This window comes from Aquarana catesbeiana, linkage group LG11 (assembly GCF_042186555.1).
Source record: "Aquarana catesbeiana isolate 2022-GZ linkage group LG11, ASM4218655v1, whole genome shotgun sequence".
Taxonomy (NCBI): domain Eukaryota; kingdom Metazoa; phylum Chordata; class Amphibia; order Anura; family Ranidae; genus Aquarana; species Aquarana catesbeiana.
Genome location: NC_133334.1, coordinates 44,198,939 through 44,223,858, shown reverse-complemented (window position 1 = coordinate 44,223,858; position 24,920 = coordinate 44,198,939). Strand labels below are relative to the sequence as shown.

The window sequence follows — 24,920 nt, the reverse complement described above, 5'->3', positions numbered from 1 at the left end:
TTCAGTGCAATTTTGTAGTGCAAAGTGGATTTGCCTTTCGTAAATAACCTCCTATGTGCGATATGGAACCTTCAACGATCCAGATAACCACGATCACAGTATGGACTCTGAACGGTACTGGTCAGCAGAATGTTCTCAAATATGGTTCAGATGGAGAGAGGGATGGCCAGAGGGGATTCACATACCCACATGTTGAAACCAAGAAATGAAACAAAGTTCCACATAGTGTGATATCGTTTAAGGAAAGTTTTAATAAAAGAAAGGTAAAAAACTGAACACTCACATTTCAGAAGTAGTCAAAGGCTTAACGGACATAAAAAGGCGCAGTAGTGATGGCAACACTCGATCCAACGCGTTTCATCTGAATAGACGTCATCTGGGGCTCTGTTACGCTCAACTGCTTTACATACACAAGCCATATACATGGTGTTTCTGTTCCCAATTTTGGAGACTTTTTGTCAGATTTTAATTGTATGGAAGAGAATGGAGCCAAAACTTTTTGGATAGAGGGGACGGTTTTAAACCCATGTTAGTTTATTTGTTGCTGCATTCATACCTTTGTGAGGAATTACATTTTATTTTCTATCCTGGAGATGCAGCAGTAAGTGAGAAAAGTTGTCATCTGAACAAGCATTCATATTGGAAGATTCTCCTTCTCCTGTTGATAACTGTAAAAGGCAGCACAGTGGCTAAGTGGTTAGCACTTTCACCTGACAGCACTGGGGTCGTTGGTTTGAATCCCAACCAGGGCACTACCTGCCTGGAGTTTGCATGTTCTCCCTGTGTCTGTGTGGGTTTTCATCCTACACTCCAAGGACATGTTGGGAGTTTAACTGGCTTTCTGTCTAAATTGGCCCTAGTATGCATACCTCCCAACTTTCTGAGATGGGAATGAGGGACACCTACTAGCAAAAGTATGTAGGCATAGGACACACCCCCTGCCACACCCCCTTAAAGGAGAATTGTACAAAAAATATTTGGTTAAACCCACTAAATGCTTTTTTTTTATCACTACTACTCCTTTAGATTGGCTTTTGGAATTTACAAATGCAGCAATTTAGACATTGGATGAAAAGTTTAGCACACTTTTTTGATATATAAATGGTGCATTTTCTATACAACTTTATAGATCAGACCAAAATGAGGGACAAATGAAGAGGAAAGAGGGACATTGCTCCAAATGAGGGACAGTCCCTCAAAACAGGGACAGTTGGGAGGTATGCTAGTATGTGTATGTATGAGTGTGAGTTATGCTGCGTACACACGAGCGGACTTTACGGCAGACTTTGCCCGGCGGACGGGATTTGGTCGGACAATTCGATTGTGTGTGGGCTCCAGCGGACTTTGTTTTCTCAAAATTTGGACGGACTTAGATTTGAAACATGTTTTAAATTAATCAGTTGAAATCGAGTCTGGTCGAAAAGTCCGCCGTCTGTATGCTAGTTCGATGGACATAAAGCCACGGCTACTGCTGCTATTGGCTACTGGCTATGAACTTCCTTGTTTTAGTCCGGTCGTGTCATCACGTACGAATTCGACGGACTTCGTCCGTCGTAAAGTACGTTGAAAAGTCCGCCGGGCAAAGTCTGCCGTAAAGTCCGCTCGTGTGTACGCGGCATTAGGGACATTAGATTGTAAAGCCTCGTACACACGATCAGATTTTCAGACGACCGTTCGTCCGTTTTTTGTTGCATGCTAGTCTCATGTCGAAAGTAAAGAGGTTACTCACCATACGAAAATTCTCGTACATGGGAGTGTTCTGCTCTGGGTGTCAAATAAGCTAGATAGACTACATTCTTTATTCTTTTATGTATTACTATATGTATAGCTTACTGCTCACGCAAATGTGTCACGAGCTAGAGATGTATTCATTTAGCAGCAGGACATTCCCCGAAACGTGAAAATTATTTGAAGGGTTCCTCTGCATTAAAAAGATTGAGAGCTAGGGAGGCTGTCATTGCTGAGGTTCCAAAAATGCTAGGTTCCTGGCTGTCTTCTGGCTAACTATTTTTTCTGTATCAGATCTGAAAAAGTATCTAGTGAATTCAGAGCATGCCTACCAACTCAGAACGTATTAAATCCAGTTGATTAACATGATAACTAGCAATGACATTGTGGTCAGGCTGCTTTAAAGCGGTTGTATACCCCGCTTTCACATTTTTACCTACAGGTAAGCCTATAATAAATATTCACCTTGCATGCAGCCGTTTACGTCAGCGGCGCATGCGCTCTGAAGGTCCAGCGAAAATCAGAGCTCCTTGCCAGAAAAAGGATTCCCGCGTCATTGCGGCTCCGGCCACTCACAGCGCAGGAGCCACAAACCCAGGAAAAATGCAGAGGGAACATGTCAGCTCCCTCAGCGGTGGCCGGGAGGTGATGCCGGCGCTTCGTTCTAAGGTATTTCCTAATGGGCTAGTATGCGATGCATACTAGCTCATTATGCCTTTGCCTTACTGTTTTTTTTTTTTGTGGGTATACAACCGCTTTAAGAGTTATGCATATGGCTAGGTTCATTTTCAGAGACTTCTCTTGACTTCTCTTGAAGCCTACTGTTTACATATTAGCATGTGCAGCCAGTGTATGTGAGTGCTACACCATACTACAGCAGAGGCTGCTGATCCATAGTGGATCACTTTTCAGTGCGTGGTATAGCAGTAGCTGACAGGTGTTCAGGAGGTGATCCTGCCACCTCCTGGATGTCTGTTTTATTTTTTAATCCCACTGGGGGATTTTGTATTACAAAAACTGCACTGTAACTGTGAGCAAAATGTGCAAGCTACAAGAATGCAGCACGTGCCTGTTGGCCTCAGTGGGTGAGTTTGACAGGAGGTGCCACCTGCCAAACTCTGTTGAAAATTGCCCCAAAGCATCATAGCCATGGCATGCATAAAGCCCCGTCTGACTGTACTGTTAAATGTCAGCCGTCTGGTTTTACCGCTCCCCCTGGCTGCCTGTGTGAAAGAGCCCTTACGCTAGGTTCACACCGTAGCGTTTTTGCGGCCCACGTTTGCACGGGCACGGCCGTCCATTCATTTCGATGCACTGCCGTGCCTGCTTTTCAGACAGAAAAAAAACGTAGCCCACGAAAATCGCATGGTCATTTTGACCATGAGATTTCCCTGTAGTTCCTGCACCCGCACACACAATGCAATTTAACGTGCCTGCCATTCAGAATGAACACAAACTACCAATACCACAGCGCTGTCATAAGATCAAACCAGATATAGTCAAATATTATTCAGTGCAATGAATGTCTACACACAAGTATGCCAATATATATCATGAGCTGTAAGCCATAATCATCACAATCATGACAAATCACGGCTTGAACTATCTTGCTTTGCATGTAATGAGTCTATCTCATATATTAGTTTCACTTTTTAAGTTGCATTAGTGAAATAAATGCGCTTTTGCACAATATTCTAATTTTTCGAGTATCACCTGTAAAACAAACAATCCCATGTGTTCAAAAGTCCATCACAAACTGTGTTCTTCCATTATAAAGTGCTTCATTGTGCAGGTAAAGTGCTTCATGCCCATATAAACTTCTTAGTGCTCCACACCCTATGTCCCGCCCAACGAGTTTCGCCAACCAATCAGGCATCTTCAGGAGCAGGGAGCGCTGCTCCTGAAGACGCCTGATTGGCTGGTGAAACTCGCTGGACAGGACATCCGGTGACGTCATTTCTGGTCTGTGAAATGCACGCTTGGAGGTACACAAGTATTAAGGAGGAATATGAGAACATTGGGAGAGGAGAACTAAGGAGGAGAGGCTGGACCTTGCTGCCAGAATAACCAGGAGGGTTGTTCCCTAGAAACATGCAATGACTTGTGCTGAACAAGCATAAAGTCCATTTGATCCGGTGAGTGTGTGGAAGCACAGTATTTGCATGGAGCACTTTGTGGAGCACAGAGCAGTTTATAATGGAAGAATACAGTTTGTGATGGACTTTTGAAGATACGGAACTGTTTGTTTTATATTTGCATTTAGACAATCATTGCACTTAAAGGGGTTGTAAACCATGTGTTTTTTCACCTTAATGTATCCTATGCATTAAGGCCCCTTTCACACTGGGGCGCTTTGCAGGCGCTACAGCGCTAAAAATAGTGCCTGCAAAATGCCCTAAAACAACCGCTGCTGTGTCTCCAATGTGAAAGCCCCGAGGGCTTTCACACTGGAGCGGTGCGCTTGCAGGACGGTCAAATAGTCCTGCAAGCCACATCTTTGGAGCACTGTAGGAGTGGTATATTTACCGCTCCTAAAGCGCCCCTTCCCATTGAAAACAATGGGGCAGCGCTGCAAACCCGCTGGCAGCGGGCTGTTTTAACACTTTTTCGGCCGCTAGTGGGGGTTAAAACTGCCCCGCTAGCAACCGAATAGCGACACTAAAATGACGGTAAATCGCCGCTAAATATAGCGCCGCTTTACCGCGAACGCCCGCAACGCTCCAGTGTGAAAGTAGCCTAAGGTGAAAAAACACCTGGCAGTCACCGGCCCCCCTGCCTCCCCCCCTGTTCTACTTACCTGAGCTCCTTTATGTCTTCGGCGGGGACGTGCTGTCCCTCTCTCCATGGGGTCCCGGCTCTTTAATGGATAGATTGATAGCAGTGCAGCCATTGGCTCCCGCTGCTGTCAATCAAATACTACGACGTGGGCGCCAGGGGGCTGGGCCGAGTCCGGCATTCGTGTCTGTGGACGCAAATGCTGGACTCGGGAGCGCCCCCGCAAGGTAACCTCCTTGGGAGAGCGCTTCTCCTAGGGGTTATCTTATGCAGGGAGGAGCCGCCGGGGGACCCCAAAAGATGAAGTTCGGGGCCACTCCGTGCAAAACGAGCTGCACAGTGGAGGTATGATATGTTTGTTATTTAAAAAAAAAAAAAAACGATTCTTTACAATCACTTTAATAATATTTGACTATGTTTGGCTTGATATTATGACAGCGCTGTGATCTAGGTAGATTAGATTAGAATGTATTGGCTGTTATATTGTAGAGCACTGCTAAAAACGTCATTGTAAGGTGACCTCCAGTCATAGTTTAAAGCAGAAAAAAAAGAGTATTATTGTTATTCAGGATTTATATAGTGCCAACAGTTTGCGCAGCGCTTTACAACAAGAGTACTCTTATCTCATGCCAAGAAGTACTATGCATTCCAAATAGTTGAGTATCCCACATAACTTCCCAAGAGTCTCTTTCTTTCTTTCTTTCTTTCTTTCTTTCTTTCTTTCTTTCTTTCTTTCTTTCTTTCTTTCTTTCTTTCTTTCTTTCTTTCTTTCTTTCTTTCTTTCTTTCTTCCTTCCTTTCTCTTTCTCTTTCTCTCTTTCCTTCTTTCTCTTTCTCTCTCTTTCCTTCTTTCTCTTTCTCTCTCTTTCCTTCTTTCTCTTTCTCTCTCTTTCCTTCTTTCTCTTTCTCTCTCTTTCCTTCTTTCTCTTTCTCTCTCTCTTTCCTTCTTTCTCTTTCTCTCTCTCTTTCTCTCTCTCTTTCTCTTTCTTTCTTTCTTCTTGTAACTCCGTTTTCTAAGGACGCGCTGTGTTTTTTGTCTGTGGTCGCACTACACCCGCTTAATGTAATGTGAATTGTTCTTGGTATGAGCCAGACATAAAAAAATAAAATAAAAAGTGATTGTAAGAACCTCATAAAACATTTTATAAGCTTCCTTTGCATCCTGTCTGAATCTGTCATGTACTTATCACATGGTATATTTTCCCTACACAGTCCTGCTCTCCAGCGTGCGTGCGTTTTAGCACGAGGAAGCAACTAATATTTTCTATTTATTTGCATTTTTTGCTAGTAAATACACAGCCTAAAATATCTGTGATATATAATCCATTAAAGCTGAACTCTAGGCAGAAATAAAATAAAAAAAAAAAAAGAATGCAGCTCTGTAATCGTTACATGCAACACAAATTTTTTTTAATTAAGCAGTGTAAGTATTTGAATTTGACTTGTAATAAGCCTGCTGCAATCCCTGTACAGCAGCGCTTAGACTGGGAGAGGGAGAAGCAGCACAAGGAGCCAGTCAGTTCATGTGCTGACAAGAAGCATACTGATTGTAGGAGAAAGCAAATTGACAGAGAGATACCATTCATCACTGTGCTGCTTCTTCACCAGTCACAGGCTGAGGATGGGTGCATGACAACATGGACTCAGAAGAAATGGGCTGAATGATGCTAGACATCATTCAACCCAGAAGACTAGTGGTGGAAAAGAAGTTCTGCAGGGACAGCCCCTACTAAAGGTGAGTATTGCAGCAAAACAGGTTTTTGTTTTTTTAACCCCTTGCCGACCAGCGCATGACGATATACGTGGGCACAATGGCGCGGCTGGGCAAATGGGTGTACAGGTACGTCCCCTTTAAGATGCGGCATTGTGGGCGCGCCGCGAGCTCTGTGACCATGACCGCGGGTCCCGCGACTTGATGTCCACCAGGTCATGGAGCCGCAGAATGGGGTGATGCCTATGTAAACAAGGCATTTCCCCGTTCTGCCTAGTGACATGACAGAGATCACTGCTCCCTGTCATCGGGAGCAGTGATCGCTGTCATGTGAGTAGTAGCCCATCCCCCCCCACAGTTAGAATCACTCCCTAGGACACACTTAACCCCTTCATCGCACCCTTAGTGTTTAATCCCTTCCCTGCCAGTGTCATTTACACAGTAATCAGTGCATTTTTAAAGCACTGATCGCTGTATAAATGACAATGGTCCCAAAATAGTCAAAAGTGTCTGATGTGTCCGCCATAATGTCGCAGTCACGTTAAAAATTGCAGATTGCCGCCATTACTAATAAAAAAAAATTAATAATAAAAATTGCATAAAACTATCCCCTATTTTGTAGACGCTATAACTTTTGCGCAAACCAATTAATATACGTTTATTGTGATTTTTTTTACCAACAATATATAGAAGAATACACATCGGCCTAAACTGGATATTTATTATAGCAAAAAGTAAAAAATATTGCTTTTTTTTTCAAAATTGTCGCTCTTTTTTTGTTTATAGCGCAAAAAATAAAAACCGCAGAGATGATCAAATACCACCAAAAGAAAGCTCTATTTGTGGGGAAAAAAAGAATGTTGATTTTGTTTGGGAGACACGTCGCACGACAGCGCAATTGTCAGTTAAAGCGACGCAGTGCCAAATCGCAAAAAGTGCTCTGGTCAGGAAGGGGGTAAAATCTTCCGGGGCTGAAGTAGTTAAATGGGATGTTCATTTTTTGTTATTTATTTTTTTCTTTGTCGTTTTGCTTTAAACTATAGTGTACTGGTGCTAAGCAGTTTTATACATGTCTAAAATAGTTTTATTATTGGCGTTTTTGGCTATTTTCCTGATTATTAATGCTATAGTTTAGTGAACATGGCAATACGGGAGTTGTAGTTCACCAAGACATCAACCTACGTGATAGATTCATAGTTCAGGAACATACACATATAAGGCAAGGTTAGGCTGGTATTTTGACATACTTTGCTTTTGTTAACAAGAGAAAACTATGCAAAATGTACATTTTTGTCTGATTTTGTATATCTGACTTGGCAATTCCAGCAGTATGAGGGCTGAAGGGATTGCATATAATAAGCGATTTTAATCATAAAGACTGAAAAATGTTAAAGCGGAAATTATTTTTCTCATATCAACATGAACTATTTTATAACCTTATGCTGCTAGCATTAGTAAATAGATAGGATGGCATAATGGGGGTTATTTACAAAAGGCAAACACACTTTGCACTTGAAATTGCACTGAAAGTGCAGTCACTTTAAATCCGAGGGGGACATGCAAGGAAAATAAAAAACAGCATTTTAGCTTGCACGTGATTGGATGATAAAATCAGCAGAGCTTCCCCTCATTTCAGACCTACCCCTTAGATTTATAGTGATTGCACTTCCAAGTGCACTTTCAGTGCAATTTCAAGTGCACTTTGGACTTGTAGTGCAAAGTGGATTTGCCTTTTCGTAAATAACCCCCATTATATATTTAAAACAAGAAAATTGGTGCGCTAATGACATAGTTCAAACATGAATTAAATGAACATAAATAATAAGTGAATGTTACAAATTCAAGTAAATAAATAACTTTGATAATAATCTTTTAACAAACAAAATGTCCTTCTTCAAAAAAAGTTAATAAGTGACATTCCTTAAGTGAATTTTTGAAAACAAACATCTGATCCGGTAACAGAATTCCAGTGTGTGTGTATGGGTCATAAATCAAACCAGACAAAACAGAGCTCAAACAAATCCCTTTGCCACATATAATGCACGCCCCTTACCAGAGATCATGCATCTCAAATTATAGAGATCACACCCACTTTGGTTTATCCAGAAGGACTTGGCAGACAGACTGGGAAGGATATCGATTCCACTGCAGCTCACATTGGTAACTCCATGGTATCAGCTATTAGGAAGTGAACTGACAATTACGCCAAATATATACAGAGAAAAAGGGGGATCTCGTAGTGTAATACTTTAAAAAAAAATTATTAAAAGCATAGATTACACTTATGATTAAGCAGATTAAAACCAGTGAAGTAAACATGTTAGCACACACGGTGGTGGTCAGCCCCAGCCAGCTCGTGCGCAATGACGTCACAAAATTGGCTCCGACCAACGCGTTTCTCCGTAACAAGCGTCAACTGGGAAAGAAAACAGCCTCCTTTCCCAGTTGACAGGGGCGGTTTAGGAGCGGTGTGTACAGCGCTCCCACACCGCTCCAAAGATGCTGCTTGCAGGACTTTTTTTCCCATGCTGCAAGCGCACCGCACTCGGGCTTTCACACTGGGGCTGCAGAAGAGGCAGTTTACAGGCACTATTTTTAGCGCAAAAACGCATGTAAAACGCCTCAGTGTGAAAGTGGCCTTAAAGCAAACAGGCTATTCACTTTGCAAAGAAATTTCTCTTAGTATAGTGAATGTGGTGAAAATTCTCTTTTCAAATAAGGCTTTGTTTACACGGGTGTTCTTTAATTGATGATCACCTTGTAAAACAACGCATTCAATTTTAAATAGAAATGAAAGGCAAAACATTTTTGTATAGATATAGAAAAAAACATTATAAGTACCCTTTTACCTTTTTTTTATAAGGGATCACGCTCCCTCTGTTCTCAGCTGCATAAAAGCTGGGGGAGGAGAAGCAGCAGCACACTGAGCTTCCCAGTGAATGGCTGTACAGCGGGGGCGTGTCAGGACAAGTCTGATCATTGGAGGAGAGCAGCCTGAGTTCCCACCATAGCTAGGGAACTGACCATGGTGTGCTCTACTGTATAGTGTGGTCAGTTTTTAATAGGAAAGCAAGGGGACTGGCAGGAACACCAGGGATTTCACACAAAGGAAGCAATACAAAGAGAACAGGATACATTCTCATACAAGTACATGGTACAGCAGGCACATATCAGGAATATGAAGTGTTGGGGTAACAAACGCTTTAAGTGTACACCCGTGCAAGGGCTGTGTTTGCCCGCAGGGGATGCACAGGTGTTCCATGCATCTGCATGCAGGCATTCCCATTCATTTCTATTGGAAGCAGTGGCTGTGCAGACACAGCCGCTGCTCCCAATTTAACATCTGTTTGGGTGCTTGTCCATGAATTCACACTGTTTATGTTTGGGGGTATCATCCGCACCCACACAGATGTCAGATTGGGAACAGTGGTTGTGTCCCTGAAGCAGCTGCGCCCCATAGACATGAAGTAGAAAATTGTTCACCTCTAATGGGACTTTATAAGGCAAGAGTCTTCAAACAATATATCAAAAACGTAACAATTTTATTTATCAAAAGTTAAAAAAGTGACAAAATTTGAATAAGATGAGTGGATGCCAACATTCAAATGGTCATAACAAGGAAAATATACATATCTGTTAACAGTAACACAACAGATAACCCCACATAGATTGTTCCAGCAAGGCTGCACAACGAAAGTCCGACGCGTTTCGAGGTTATGAAAGTTGAAACCTCTTCTTCAGGGGCTGATGGTGAGGTAAGTGTTTGTCATGTTACTCCTAAACCAACATTGAATAGCATCCAGCTTTAAAAAGAAGATGGGACAGAATGGTTTGCCGGCAGGGATCGGTCACATGAGCCAATGCTGTCATCAAGGAAGTCCGCATAGGTCCACAGCCCAAGAACAGGACACAAAGGGCGTCCTACCACTTGCGAAGTGACACCACTTGATATCAGCTATCATGAATAATAGCTATCGCCTGTAAGTTGTGTGGGCAGTGAATCACTCCTAGTACTCTTAGATTGTAAGCTCTAAGGAGCAGGGCCCTCTGATTCCTACTGTATCAAAGTGTATTGTATTTGTACTGTCTACCCCCAAGTTGTAAAGCGCTACGTAAACTGTTGGCGCTATATAAATCCTGTATAATAATAATAATAATAATAGTATAGGATCACCTAAGTCGTTATCTGATTGAAAATGAAAATTGAATCCTTTCGTGCGACAAAGTCGCACACCGAAAAGAGGATAGACACCTCGGCATGCGATAGCTTAGGGATGACAAAGCTGCACGACCAGTCCGACGCCTGTACCGGCATGTACCTGAAGAAGAACTTTCATAACCTCGAAACGCGTCGGGCTTTCGTTGTGCAGCCTTGCTGGAACAATCTATGTGGGGTTATCTGTTGTGTTACTGTTAACAGATATGTATATTTTCCTTGTTATGACCATTTGAATGTTGGCATTCACTCATTTTATTCAAATTTTGTCACTTTTTTAAATTTTGATAAATAAAATTATATACGTTTTTGATATATTGTTTGAAGACTCTTGCCTTATAAAGTCTCATTAGAGGTAAACAATTTTCTACTGTATAGTATTACAGGGATGTGGGCAAGTTGTCTTCCTCCACAAGGTTTCCGTCACTACCCTTGCACCCATAGACATGAATGGCACTGCCCGTACACGGATGCAGGGAACACCTGTGCATTCCATGTTGGCAAACTTTGCATGGGTGTATGCTTATATGAACAAAGCCTAATATCCAACCATATGCAAGGAAAAGAAAAAAAAAAATTTGTTTGTGATTGTACATGATTGGATGATGCATGTCATCTATGGTAAGTGAATATTTCTTTTTGCTTTTAGTAGTTCAATCCCATGGTCTTATGGGTGCACTGCTCATCATGATGTAATTACCTTCAGGTTGGGTTCACACTGTCGCAGACAAAGCCCCAAACTTTTGTCTGAAGGGCGTGTGCCGTGAACTTGTCGTGCAAACAAACGGTACACAATTGTCGGCCAACAAACACGAACGTAGTGACGTACTACGTGGAATTTCAGCTCTTGAGCGCCACCCTTTGGGCACCTTCTGCTAATGTCGTGTTTGGTGAGCATTGATTCCGAGCATGCATGTTTGTACTTTGGACTTTTGTGTGACGGACTTGTGTACACACGATACAAAAATCTGACAACAGACCGTTATCCGCCGAAAAATTTTCTAGCCTGTCATCCAACATTTGTTGGCGGACAGTTGGCCAACAGTTGTCTGATGGAGCGTACTAATGGTCGGATTTTAGGCAAACAGTCTGTCATCACACAATTCCTAGACGAAAATTCGATCGGGTGTACGAGGCTTTAAACTGCAGTAATGCACGCGTTTTGTACATTAGTGTACTGTGGTGCTGTTCATTCTTAGGACTGGTTCACATCAGCAGCATTGGGCTCAGGAACGCAGTCCCGGTGCAAGAACAAGGCAATTTGCCTTATCTCCTACAGCCTCAGTTCACACCAACATGCAGAGTTTATTGTGCACCCAAAAAATATTTGACCTGTTGTATTTTTGCACAGCATGCTCTGACACTCTGTAACACCTTGCAGCATATAGAATTACATGCTGCATTACAAAAAAAAAATGTTTTGTTATATATTTTTGGGGGATATTTATTATAGCAAAAAGTAAAGAATAATGTGTTTTTTTCAAAATTGAAACTTTTTTTGTTTATAGCGAAAAAAAAATTAAAAAAGCAGAGGTGATCAAATACCACCAAACAAAAGCTCTATTTGTGGGAAAAAAAGGACGTCAATTTTGTTTGGGTGCAACGTCGCACGACCGCGCAATTGTCAGTTAAAGCGACGCAGTGCCGAATCGCAAAAAGTGCTCTGGTCAGGAAGGGAGTAAAATCTTCCGGGGCTGAAGCGGTTAAAAAATGCAAAACCCAAATTGTGGCAAAAACGCACTACATGCTTTTCTGCAGCTTCTCCATTGAAGTCTATTGAACCAAAAAAGCACAGTTTTGCATTTACAAAAGTCCCTGTCCCTTTCCAAAAATGCAGCGGCTGAAAAAAGCATAGATGTGAACGTGCCCCATAGGAAACCATGTTAAAAGAACTGTAGTACGTTTCTGCAAAATGCACCAAAAAAAAAAACGCATAGGTATGAACCAGGTCTCAGGCTATGTTTCCACTATTGCGTCCCCAAAGTTGCGCGATTTATACTTTGCTATGCGATTTGTGTTGCGATGTCATGCGACCGGGGAAAGCCGTGTGAGAACAAGTCGCACCGAAGTAGGAACAAAGTAGTGCAAGAACCTTTTTTGGAGTCGCTGCGACTTGAGTCGCACCAATTAGAACGGGGGCCATTCAAATACATGGGCTTTGACTTGTGTCAAGTCGCACAACAACTCGCAGTAGTGGAAATAGAGCCTTAGACACCCCATTCAAATTAATGCAACACAGCCTCAGGCTTTACATATGAGCCACATGCGGCTCACAGCAGGGGTCCGGTGCGCGTCGGTTCACCATTTCAGGTACGATTTCAGCTCAAAGTTTGGGCTGAATTCAGACCTGAAACTGACCAAAAGACGCACAGCGTTTTTGTGCAAATCGCAGCGGAGATGTGTGAACCGGCTCCATAGAGAGGCGGTCAAAATCTCCTGCTATTGCAGGTGTGATCCCAGCCTCATACTGCGTCTCTTTGGCCATATACTGGTGAATCTCCCCTGTGCTCTCAGGCTGACTCCAATTCCAGGTAACGATGATCTCTCTGGCTTTAGAGGTAACCTATGAGCAAGTTGATCATGTGATCAGCAGAATGATGGGTGTAATGGTTTCCTCCTATGTTTTTTCTTGTCTTTGAGGGTTTGGAGGAGAGATTTTATAGGATGTGTGGATTCAGTAATAAGAGGCTGATATAGTGTCTCAGGATCATTGTCCTATCCTGATTGGTTTATTGGGAGGTGTACAGCTACATTTGGAATTCTGGGTGCATTGCATGTAACTAGTATCCAGAGTTCATTTTAAAATGGCCGCAACAGACGTTGAACTATGTGTATACGAGTCTCCACTGCCCGCAACCCCAAGGAATCCACCTAAGAAGATTGGGTTAGCACAAGTAAGTAATAATAAAATATATCAGCGCAGCATTATACACTGTGTGGAAAAGCGAGTGAGCTCGGCAAGTTTGGTGCATGGTTCAATCCTAAAAATGTTTTTTTTTGTTCCTTTTGGATGGATGAAGGGAAGGAGGTTATAATCCCTGTCAGTTTGTTTGCCATCTGTGTCCCATTGGGGAGATTTCCCTTAACTTCCTGTCTCATAGGCAAAACAGGAAGTGAGAGGAAACCCCTGCAAATTAATGGAATCCCTTGGGGACCCCCAGGTCATCAGAGCTAGTGTCCCCATTGAAAGGTTTCCCCTCAATTACTTTTCTTGGGAAAACCCACAATTTTGGGGATTTTCTTTTACTTTCAATGAAAATGGTAAACAGGACAGAGTGAATCTCCTTAATGGGGGGGGGGGGGCACAATAAAAAAAAAAAAAAAAAAACTGGCAAGTGTTATAATCCATCTCCACTCTATCCAAAACTAAAAAAAAAAGTTTTGCCTTTAGTGGTATTTTAAGCTTAGCAGAGTAAAAGAAACGTAGTGGCACAAATGAATGTTTAGGTTTCTTCCAAAAAGGACTGATTGATGTACATTGAAAAGAGACCCACGTGTTTTGTATCACCAGATGATGGTCCACACTTATAAATTGGCCGCCCGCTTTTAATTTTCCAGTCTTCTGGTTACCAAGAGTATCCAATAACTTTGGGACTTTATCTTTACATATCACTTCAAAAACAGACTACTTTTATGCACTGTTAAAAAATAATATTTAAAATAAATAAATATTTATATATATATAATTTATTTATTTATTTTTTTTTTTTTTTTGCTGTGTACTACAGCCCTTTTTTTTTTTTTTCCTGATGAGTGGTAAAATTATTAGGTGGTGTTGTGTGGACATTGGAAGATCGCCTCTCCATTGGAGAAGGTGGTGGATGTCACAGCGCTTGTATTTGGATGATCTCTATTACAGAGACTTTCTTACCAGTCTATCGTTGTGACTACATTTAGTTTGATTACTATTTACACTCTTTCATTTAGCCATGGGTTTTTAACTATTATGCTTTTGCATTTTTTCACTGGGTGTACTCTCTAGATATGCACTTTTGATTTGTATTAGATCGCATTTATATTAATTTAATTTCTTAGGCGCTGCAAACATGCTATTCAACTGCGGTTTATAAAAGTGGTTCTGCTGCCTATGGGTCAGGACGGGTCCAAAGAACTGCTTTTGCAGAACCTTTAGACTACTGAATTTGTAGTGTGATTCTGGGACTGCACAGTCGGTGCTCGGTGCCTTATCTTAAGGGGTCTGCAAAAACATTTTGGGTTACACTACAACATCAAAGAGGTTAATCAGGTTTGTGATCCTATATAGCAAGTTAGCATTGCCCTTGGTGAATGGAAATAGCCACTTTTAATATCTACTGTGCTTGTGTTGGATGTTACCAATGTGTACATACTTGGTGTCTTATGTTGCTTAACCGCTTGCCGACCAGCCGCCGCAGTTGTACTGCGGCAACATGGCTCGGCTGCGTGAATCGCCGTCATGTTACGTCGCTTCTATTTGTGACCACTAGGGGCGCACCGCCCACTGCTCGCCCCCACAGCCGATGCGAGTGCCCAGCGGGCATGATGACTGCCAGGCTCCCGAGATCGCTTGTGACACGGCGAGAACCGGGATCTCTGTGTGTAAACACAGATCCCCGTTTTTCTGAGGGGAGAAGAGACAGATCGTGTGTTCATACAAAGTATGAACACCAATCTATCTCTTCCCCTAGCAAGTCCCATCCCCCTTCAGTTAGAAACACTTAGCAGGGAACACAGTTAACCCCTTGATCGCCCCCTAGTGTTAACCCCTTCACTGTCATTGACATTTTTACAGTAATCAGTGCATTTTCCATAGCACTGATCGCTGTATAAATGCCAGTGGTTCCAAACGTGTCAAAATTGAATATGAAAATATATATCAGCGCACGTATGACAAAAAAACTGGAAGCAGCTGAACACCAGGGTCAAACGGTCAAATCCCTCTAAACAAATAAATCAAAAAGGTGCAGCGCTAAAATCAATAAAACAACCATAGAGAATTTACAAAAGTACTAAAATCCCAGGGGAAGGAAATAACAAAGTGATAAAACTAAAATAGATAAAGAGCACAAAGAATGTCCAAATGTAAAATGTCCAAATATGAAGACATGAATCCACCAGGCAAACGTGATGATCACAGCAAACATGTGTGGCTGATAATGGAACCCTTCACCATGAACCAAATGGCCTCTCACCTAGCAGTCAGGAGCTGGCGCTGACGGAGCTGTTCACTTTAATAGAGGCGATTCATAAGAAAACTGATTGGACACAGAGTGGTTGGATAGGTAGGGGTCTCCTCCTATTATTAAGCTTAGATTTACCAAAGCTTAATAATAGGAGGAGACCCCTACCTATCCAACCACTCTGTGTCCAATCAGTTTTCTTATGAATCGCCTCTATTAAAGTGAACAGCTCCGTCAGCGCCAGCTCCTGACTGCTAGGTGAGAGGCCATTTGGTTCATGGTGAAGGGTTCCATTATCAGCCACACATGTTTGCTGTGATCATCACGTTTGCCTGGTGGATTCATGTCTTCATATTTGGACATTTTACATTTGGACATTCTTTGTGCTCTTTATCTATTTTAGTTTTATCACTTTGTTATTTCCTTCCCCTGGGATTTTAGTACTTTTATAAATTCTCTATGGTTGTTTTATTGATTTTAGCGCTGCACCTTTTTGATTTATGTGTCAAAATTGTCCGATGTGTCTGCCATAATGTCGCAGTCACGATAAAAATCGCAGATCGCCGCCATTACTAGTAAATATAATAATAATAATTTTAAAAAATGCTATAAATCCCCTATTTTGTAGACGCTATAACTTTTGCGCAAAGCAATCAATATACGCTTATTGCAATTTTTATTACCAAAAATATGTAGAAGAATATATCGGCCCAAGCTGAGAAAATTGTCTTTTTAAAAAAAAAAAAAAAAAAAAAATGGGGATGTTTATTATAGCAAAAAGTACAAAATATAGTGCAGTTTTTTTTTTTTTTTTTTTTTTTGTTTGTTTGTTTTTTCAAAATTGTCGCTCTTTTTTTGTTTATAGCGCAGAGATGATCAAATACCACCAAAAGAAAGCTCTATTTGTGCGGAAAAAAAAAAGGACATCAATTTTGTTTGGGTGCAAAGTCACACGACTGCACAATTGTCAGTTAAAGCAATGCAGTGCCAAATCGCAAAAAATGGCCTGGTCATTCAGCAGCCAAATCTTCCGTGGCTGAAGTGGTTAAGAGTGGGTCCTGGTGGGTTTTACTTCCTCTTTTTTTCCCTGCAAAGGTAAAGCCTAATGGGCTACTATGCATCGCATAGTAGCCCGTTTTGTGTCACTTACCTGAAACTGAAGCCTGCGATGTCTCCGTTGTCCCCACTAGCGGCGAGCGTCCATCTTCACCCCTCTTCCTTCCGGGGCCGCGAACTCCGGCTCTGTGACTGTCCGGAGTCGCGTGATGTCACTCGCAGCATGACCCCCTTTAGAAATATCACAATCTGCCCTTTCTAAAGTGCGCATGCGCCGTAGACATTGGCGCACGGCTTTATTGTAAATATCTCCTAAACCGTGGAGGTTTAGGAGATATTTCCAGCACCTACAGGTGAGCCTTAATATAGGCTTACCTGTAGGTAAAAGTGATTGTACAGGGTGTACAACCACTTTAAGTCTTATTTGTAATGCTATTACAATGCTGATGTTCTAAAATGAAAGTGTATGCTGTTACCATATAATTTCTTTAATGGGAGTGTTGACTGTCATTTTAAACAAGTTGCTCAGGCTTCTGTAGGCTGTTACGCTGGAGAGGAAAAAATCTATTCTTCTCTATGGAGATGGTTCACACCTCCACTCCAAAACGCCTGAAGCTCAAACAAGTTCTGGAACTTTTTTTTTTTTTTTAGGCAGATTTGGGCATTTTTCTGCTTTTTACATTAGTGACCTTTTGACCTGTACAAAATCTTGGCAAAAATCGCGCGACTTTCTGCCTGAAAATGCTGCGATCAGGTGTGAATTGGGGCCCAAGTAGTGCTGATGCCTGGTAGTAGCTTGTGTAAAGTGTATAGCCAAAACTTTTTTGTTTGAGATAGAGTAGGGAATGCTAAAACCTATTGTTAGTTTATTTTGTGTTATCTGTGTACTATTTGGGGAATTTTCTCTTCACTTCTTCTTGTCCCAGATGCATCAGTAAGATGGAGTAAATCTCCCAAAGTGAAGGGAATTCCAGGTGTCCCTGTTAGAGGTTTTCCTCTAACCTCTTAATCTGGAGCAGTGTTGCCAACCGTCAGTATTTTTACTGGCAGCCAGTAAAAAACAGTCAATTTTCTCCTGCCAGTAAATGCCAGTAAAAGTTTAATGTTGCCAGTAAAAAAATATTACTGTGACCCTCGGCTTGGTCCGGAGTCGGCTGGGACCATCCCAGTGCCTGCTACAGTGTGATCGGCTCTGGCAGAGGCAGTGCCTGAGCATGTCCTGTGATGTCATGGTGCAATGGAGCCAAGCAGAGCGGCCAGAGCCTTGTGTGCGGGTCTGTGGTATGGGAGCAAGGCAGGCTGGGATCAGGACCGTCAGTGCTGTTTGGACTGGAGTGGACTGGAGGGACCGCTTGGCTTGGAGAGAGAATGTCACTGGGACTCAGGAGGGGACGTGTTGCGTCAGTGAGGTGTCATCATCATCTGTGCTGCTGCACACTGCTGTCAGTGTCACTGTGAGAGTGAATTTTATGTGTGTGTGCCGCCCATTCTAATTTCTTACCCTCCTGAGGCCGGTCCCTGAGCTATTTACTTACTATATCAAAAATAAAATAGGATATGTTTTTTGCTTTATTATCTACCTTAAATCATATTGCTAATTGCATATTGTATTTGTAGCCTAAATACTCTAATTTGCACTTAAAATTGTAATCTTGTAAGTTTTGGAAATGCCAGTAAAAAACGTGGCCGTGCCAGTAAATTTTGGGTGTTGTGTCAGTAAATTTCAATCTGGTAGGTTGGTAACACTGTTCTGGAGTCCGCTCTAAAATTTGGATCATCCCTTCACTTTCTTTCCCAGTGACCATGGTCAGCAGAGACAAAGAGGGATGAATCTCCCTAAAGGGGAACCCTGTTCCAATCTAAGGGTCTACCCCTTCCCCAAAACCTATTACTGCTATTCGGCACTGCACTACTTTAACCACTTCCCGCCCAACAATGTCATATGACGTTGTCGACTTTGAGTGGGGATATCTGATGCCTGAAGCTGCAGGCATCATTCAGATATCTTCTTTTAGAGCCGGTGATTCCCTACACCGTAAGAACAATCCTACTGGCTTGATCATTACAGGCAGCAGGAGGGGACGGGTTTCGTACGATCGGCGAGAGGGAGAAGGAATTGGTCCATGCTGGAAGTTGACCAGATGGCCCCCGGACGTCTCTATGATCTCTCGGAGGTGGGCGCGATGTTATGACGTCACGTCCGGCCTCTGCATTTGAAAAAATGCTGCTGCCTCAGCTGGGAAGCCAGGATCGTTCTTTGGTTTTTTTATCTCTTATTTTTTTATTTTTTCAGGCTTCCCAGCCTAGAGGCGAGATGTGAGGACTTATTGACTCCAGATCTCACTGTAAAGAGGACCTGTCACGCTATTTCTATTACAAGGGATGTTTACATTCCGTGTAATAGGAATAAAAGTGATTAAAAAAAAAGTTTAAAAAGTGTCAAAATAGAAAAATAAAAGTTAAATAAACAAAAATAAATAAAAATTGTAAGAGCCCCTGTCCCCATGTTCTCGCGTGCAGAAGCGAACGCATACGTAGGTCGCGCCCACATATGTAAACGATGTTCAAACCACACATGTGAGGTACGTGAACGTTGGAGTGAGAGCAATAATTCTAGTGCTAGACCTCCTTTGTAACTCTATAAACAGGTAACCTGTAAACAATTTTAAAGCATCGCCTATGGGGATTTTTAAGTTCCGAAGTTTGGCGCCATTCCACTAGTGTGCGCAATTTCAAAGCATGACATGTTGGATATCTATTTACTCGGCGTAACATCATCTATAATATTATTATTCTGAGTAATTTTCTAGCAAAAAAAAAAAATATGATTTTTACATGTAGGAGAGAAGTGTCAGAATTGGCCTGGGTAGCAAGTAGTTAACTTGTGATTGCGCGCTACCTAAACAAAATATGTATGTATGTATGTATGTATGTATGTATGTATTTTTTTTTTTTTTTTTGCTATATAAATGCAAAAAGACTGAAAATTGTGAAAAAACAAAAAAAACAAAAACCTTCTATTTTTTTTTTTTTTTTACTTTCTGCTAGAAAATGTATCCAATAAAAATATTTTAAAGATAAAATTTCTTAATAAATTTTGTCCAAAAGGTGTTCTCCTACGTGTTTTTGATATAAAAAAAAAAAAAAAATAACAATAAAATCCCAGTAAGTGTATATTGATTGGTTTGCGTGAAAGTTATAGTGCCGACGGCCTATGGCGGTGATGATCTACGACTTTATAATGTGAGTGTGAGTGACATCCTGACACTGGTAGTGTCAGCCTGGAGTTTAGTGTCAGTATGACAGCCTGGAGCTTGGATGACACGATTGCCTTACATGCCAACTGCTTGCTGTAAGTCATAAATATGAAATATTTGTACTCAGTATTGTACTCATGTATGTTACATGATAACTTTTGTTTAAACATTATAAGAAGAAAAAAAAAATAGGCAAAAGCACTATAATTCCATCAAGTCTGAGCATGTCTGACTTTTACACCAAATAATGACAGCACTAAGGGGTCAGGGGCTACTCAGTGCAGTAGATGGCAGTGCCTGACCATTCCTTTGAGGGTGCTCAGGCCAGGCTGGTATGTGTAAATGCCTCATTAGAAGGTGTGTGATGTTATCAGAGTGCATGTCACACAAGGAGCCAGGAGACCTGCCTGTCTGCACAGTGCATAGTTTATGTTCACAGTGAATTTTTGTGTAACATGTCTGTAGTATGAGTAAACGGTTTGGGTTTATGAGAGGTGTTGGGTGACGCTGAAGCACACCCACTTCAGGCTGATCTAGCTGTGGTTGGACTTCCAGAGTCACAACCTGCCTAGACTGCACACCCTGGAGTCAAGACGCAGACCAAGCTGAGGACGGAGGACTCAATGGTATCAGCAACTGTGAGTATTCACCATACTTATCACTGCTGGTCTATTGACTTTCATCGACTTTTCATTTGTGCACTTTTATCAGTAATAGGTATCGCTATTTTAGCATCTTTTTTGTGTACATTTCAGTTTTCTCCTAAATTATTATTATTATTATTATTAATTTTTTTTTTCATTAATTTTTGCATTGATTTGGAACTTGCTTTGGTTGACGTCTATTCCTCTAACTGGAAATGGAGGCAGTCAGCTTTTTATGTTTTAACCGCTTCAGCCCCGGAAGATTTTACCCCTTTCCAGACCAGAGCACTTTTTGCGATTCGGCACTGCGTTGCTTTAACTGACAATTGCGCGGTTGTGCGGCTTTGCACCCAAACAAAATTTGAGGTCCTTTTTTCCCACAAATAGAGCTTTCTTTTGGCGGTATTTGATCACCTCCTGCGGTTTTTATTTTTTGCGCTATAAACAAAAAAAAGAGTGACAATTTTGAAAAAAACATAATATTTTTTACTTTTTGCTATAATAAATATCCCCCAAAAATATATTAAAAAAAATACAATTTTTTTCCTCAGTTTAGGCCGATATGTATTCTTCTACATATTTTTGGTTAAAAAAAAAAACGCAATAAGCGTACATTGATTGGTTTGCGCAAAAGTTATAGCATCTACAAAATAGGGAATAGTTTTATGGCATTTTTATTATTATTATTATTATTATTATTATTATTATTATTATTATTATTATTTTTATTTATTTTTTTTTTACTAGTAATGGTGGAGATCTGCAAATTTTTTTTTTTTTTTTTGTTTTTTCTTTTTGTTTTTTTTTCAGGACTGCAACATCAAGGCGGACACGTCAGACACTTTTGACACATTTTGGGACCATTTGTCATTTTATACAGCGATCAGTGGTATAAAAATGCATTGATTACTGTAAAAATGTCACTGACAGGGAAAGGGTTAACACTAGGGGGTGATCAAGGGGTTAATTGTGTTCCCTAGTGTGTGTTCTAACTAAACGGGGGAGGGGACTGTGTAGGGGAGATGACAGATCGTTGTTCATACCCTGTATGAACACACGATCTGTCTCTTCTCCCCTCAGAGAACCGGAAACTCGCTCTGGGGGCGAGCAGCTGGTGCGCGCACCCCTAGTGGCCACAGGGCGAAGTGACTTAACATAACGTCGGTTCGTCCAGCTGTGTCATTCTGCCGCAGTACAACTGCGGCGGCTGGTCGGCAAGTGGTTAAAAAGGTAAAAACCACAGAACAATGGGGTTAATTTACTAAAGACAAATCCACTTTGCACTACAAGTACACTTGGAAGTGCAGTCGCTGTAGATCTGAGGGGAAGCTCTGCTGATTTTATCATCCAATCATGTGCAAGCAAAAATGCTGTTTTTTATTTTCCTTGCATGTCCCCCTCAGATCTACAGCGACTGCACTTCCAAGTGTACTTGTAGTGCAAAGTGGATTTGCCTTTCGTAAATAACCCCCAGTGTGTCATTAAATCTTTTTTCTGGGTACTCCAAACAAAGCTGAACTCTAGTTGCTATAAGTAACTCTGAGGTCTTTGCTCAAATCTGCTTACTAATGTATACTTTTACTTATTTTTGATGCTCCAGGGATATTTTTTTTTTTTTTTCTTTTTTTTGTGTGCATAGCAAGCCACCAACCAAAAACTAGATGATGCATTTTAAGTTTTGGGGTTGATATTCACGTTCGTTGGTGAGTAATTCATTATGTAATAAGAACAGTATGACAAAGCTGAATCATGTACCGCCTAAAATAAAGTCACCAGTGGTCGCTCATGTAAGTCTTCTATGACAGGTTGTCTTTAATATGTTAAAGGGAAATAGAAAAACTGGTTGTTTTTAAGCAAGCTAAAGTCACAACATGACATGCTTGGCACTTGTAGTTCTGCTCCAGCTTGCACCAGCAACACAGGCTAGTTGTGCGGAAGAAACAAGTTCTCATTTTTCTAATAGGATTGCAGCAAAATTTTTCAAACTTGCACTTTTTTCTTCTTTCTGTGTATTATCAGGCAAAAACATAAGGCAGAGGCAGAAACGGAACAACGTGGGCTGTGCTGCAATATTACTGTCGCTGCTTAAAGAAACATAGAATGACACCATAGATAAGACGCACGTTGCAAGGATACAATTCTCATTATCATTTTGTAACACAGAGACTTTCTTTCCTCCTTCTTCCTTTTTTTTTTTTTTTTTTCTTTTCTTTTCTTTCTTTTTCCTTTTCTTTCTCCCTCAGCTTAGAATTACCAAAGCAATTGAGCAGTTATGGGTTGGATTGGGGAAGGGGGGGTTATTGGAGTGAAAAACTCTCTTGGGGCATTAGAGGTAAAGGATGGTGTTAAGGATAGAAGGTGAGTCTTCCTGCCTCTTTGTCGCTTCCCCCTCAAGCTCTTTCCAATCTCTCTGCCCCCCCCATTTTCTCCCCCGAATTGTTTAATTTAAAGGGAAGAGCTCTTTATTTGTTTGTGGTTTTTCTGTGGAACATTATCTTTATTTTCTTTGCGTTGGTGGTGTAAGGCTCATATTGAACTGTATTTCAGCAGCCTGGGTGTTCACACCCATGCGATTTGATTCCTGTCTGAATTCACAGTTCGCACTGCAATCTGTGAATCGATTTGGGGGCGTCATTAACTTTGTATTGACAACCCGCATTGGAATTGCGCTAGTTCCCGCATCGTAATAGTGTGAACCCAGGCTTAAGCTGGGTATACACTGATCGATATTTCGGCGGTGCAGCAGGGACCAGCCAAATTTCGGTCTGTGTGTGGCCTTCCCTGTTCGACGGAATCTAATCGTTAGATCGGCATCTGTTGAATGGTTCTCCTGGAAAACCTTCATCAATCAGCAGCTATCCGTTGCAGCACTGATCAGTGAATTCTGAGTCCCACTGTCCGAATACAATAGAAGTGAGAAGAATTCCACCATTCACCTTGCTTGTGTGGATGCAGGAATACGCCAGTTCTTTTTTCTATCAGCCTGCTGGTTGAATGAGTAAAAACAACTTGGTGTGTACCCAGATTTATTCCTGGTTTCTAGAGGGCAGATGCAGCCAGTTCATTGTTATGTTAAAAAAGAGTTGAACTTGGGCTTTCTCTATGTACCTGGCAGAAGTAGTCTTCCCGTTTTTTACCTTTTATGATGCAGCTGTTCTCAGTATATCAGCTCTTGAGAACATCCTATGCTTTCCCTCCTATTCTACTCTTCAGTGGTTTGACAAAGGTGTTGCAAAAATGGTTCTAAATGAGTCTGCGAAAGCTGTAGATATGATCTGTGGTGCAATGGTTTAGCATGACCACTGCTTGGCTTCTCCCGATGACATCATGGTTTGTCAGTAAGGTGAGGATTCATTTGTCCAGGATTTTGCTGAAAGTTTTCCCAGCATGCTACTGACACACATCTCTGGATTTTACTGGTCTCCACTCGTATGGATATTTTTTCACACAGATCTCGCTCTCTCTCATGATCTCGCTCTCGATCTCGCGCTCTCTCTCATGATCTCGCTCTCTCTCTCTCTCTCTCTCATGATCTCGCTCTCTCTCTCTCATGATCTCGCTCTCTCTCTCTCATGATCTCGCTCTCTCTCTCTCATGATCTCGCTCTCTCTCTCTCATGATCTCGCTCTCTCTCTCTCATGATCTCGCTCTCTCTCTCTCATGATCTCGCTCTCTCTCTCTCATGATCTCGCTCTCTCTCTCTCATGATCTCGCTCTCTCTCTCTCATGATCTCGCTCTCTCTCTCTCTCTCTCATGATCTCGCGCTCTCTCTCTCTCTCTCATGATCTCGCTCTCTCTCTCTCTCTCTCATGCTCTCGCTCTCGCTCTCTCTCTCTCTCATGATCTCGCTCTCTCTCTCTCATGATCTCGCTCTCTCTCTCTCATGATCTCGCGCTCTCTCTCTCTCTCTCTCATGATCTCGCGCTCTCTCTCTCTCTCTCATGATCTCGCGCTCTCTCTCTCTCTCTCTCTCTCTCTCTCTCTCTCTCTCTCTCTCTCTCTCTCTCTCTCTCTCTCGATCTCTCTCTCTCTCATGATCTCTCTCTCTCTCTCTCATGATCTCTCCTCTCTCTCTCATGATCTCGCTCTCTCTCTCATGATCTCGCTCTCTCTCTCATGATCTCGCTCTCTCTCTCTCTCATGATCTCTCTCTCTCATGATCTCTCTCTCTCTCATGATCTCGCGCTCTCTCTCTCATGATCTCGCGCTCTCTCTCATGATCTCGCGCTCTCTCTCATGATCTCGCGCTCTCTCTCATGATCTCGCGCTCTCTCTCATGATCTCGCGCTCTCTCTCATGATCTCGCGCTCTCTCTCATGATCTCGCGCTCTCTCTCATGATCTCGCGCTCTCTCTCATGATCTCGCGCTCTCTC

At 41.9% G+C, this 24,920-nt stretch overlaps 1 protein-coding gene across 6 annotated transcripts in view; it reads left to right on the top strand.

Moving 5' to 3' along the window:
• The window catches only part of ANO1 (anoctamin 1), a 292,511-nt gene that overhangs the window by 121,286 nt on the left and 146,305 nt on the right, over positions 1-24,920 (top strand). The window contains exon 1 of one of the 6 annotated variants that reach the window (XM_073604247.1): positions 20,297-20,539. The exons of the other annotated variants lie outside the window; for them this stretch is intronic. Within the exon in view, the coding sequence (XP_073460348.1) occupies positions 20,525-20,539 (15 nt within the window). The 5' untranslated portion in view covers positions 20,297-20,524. Of the gene's footprint in view, positions 1-20,296; positions 20,540-24,920 lie in introns of those variants that run through there. 6 annotated transcript variants of the gene reach the window in all.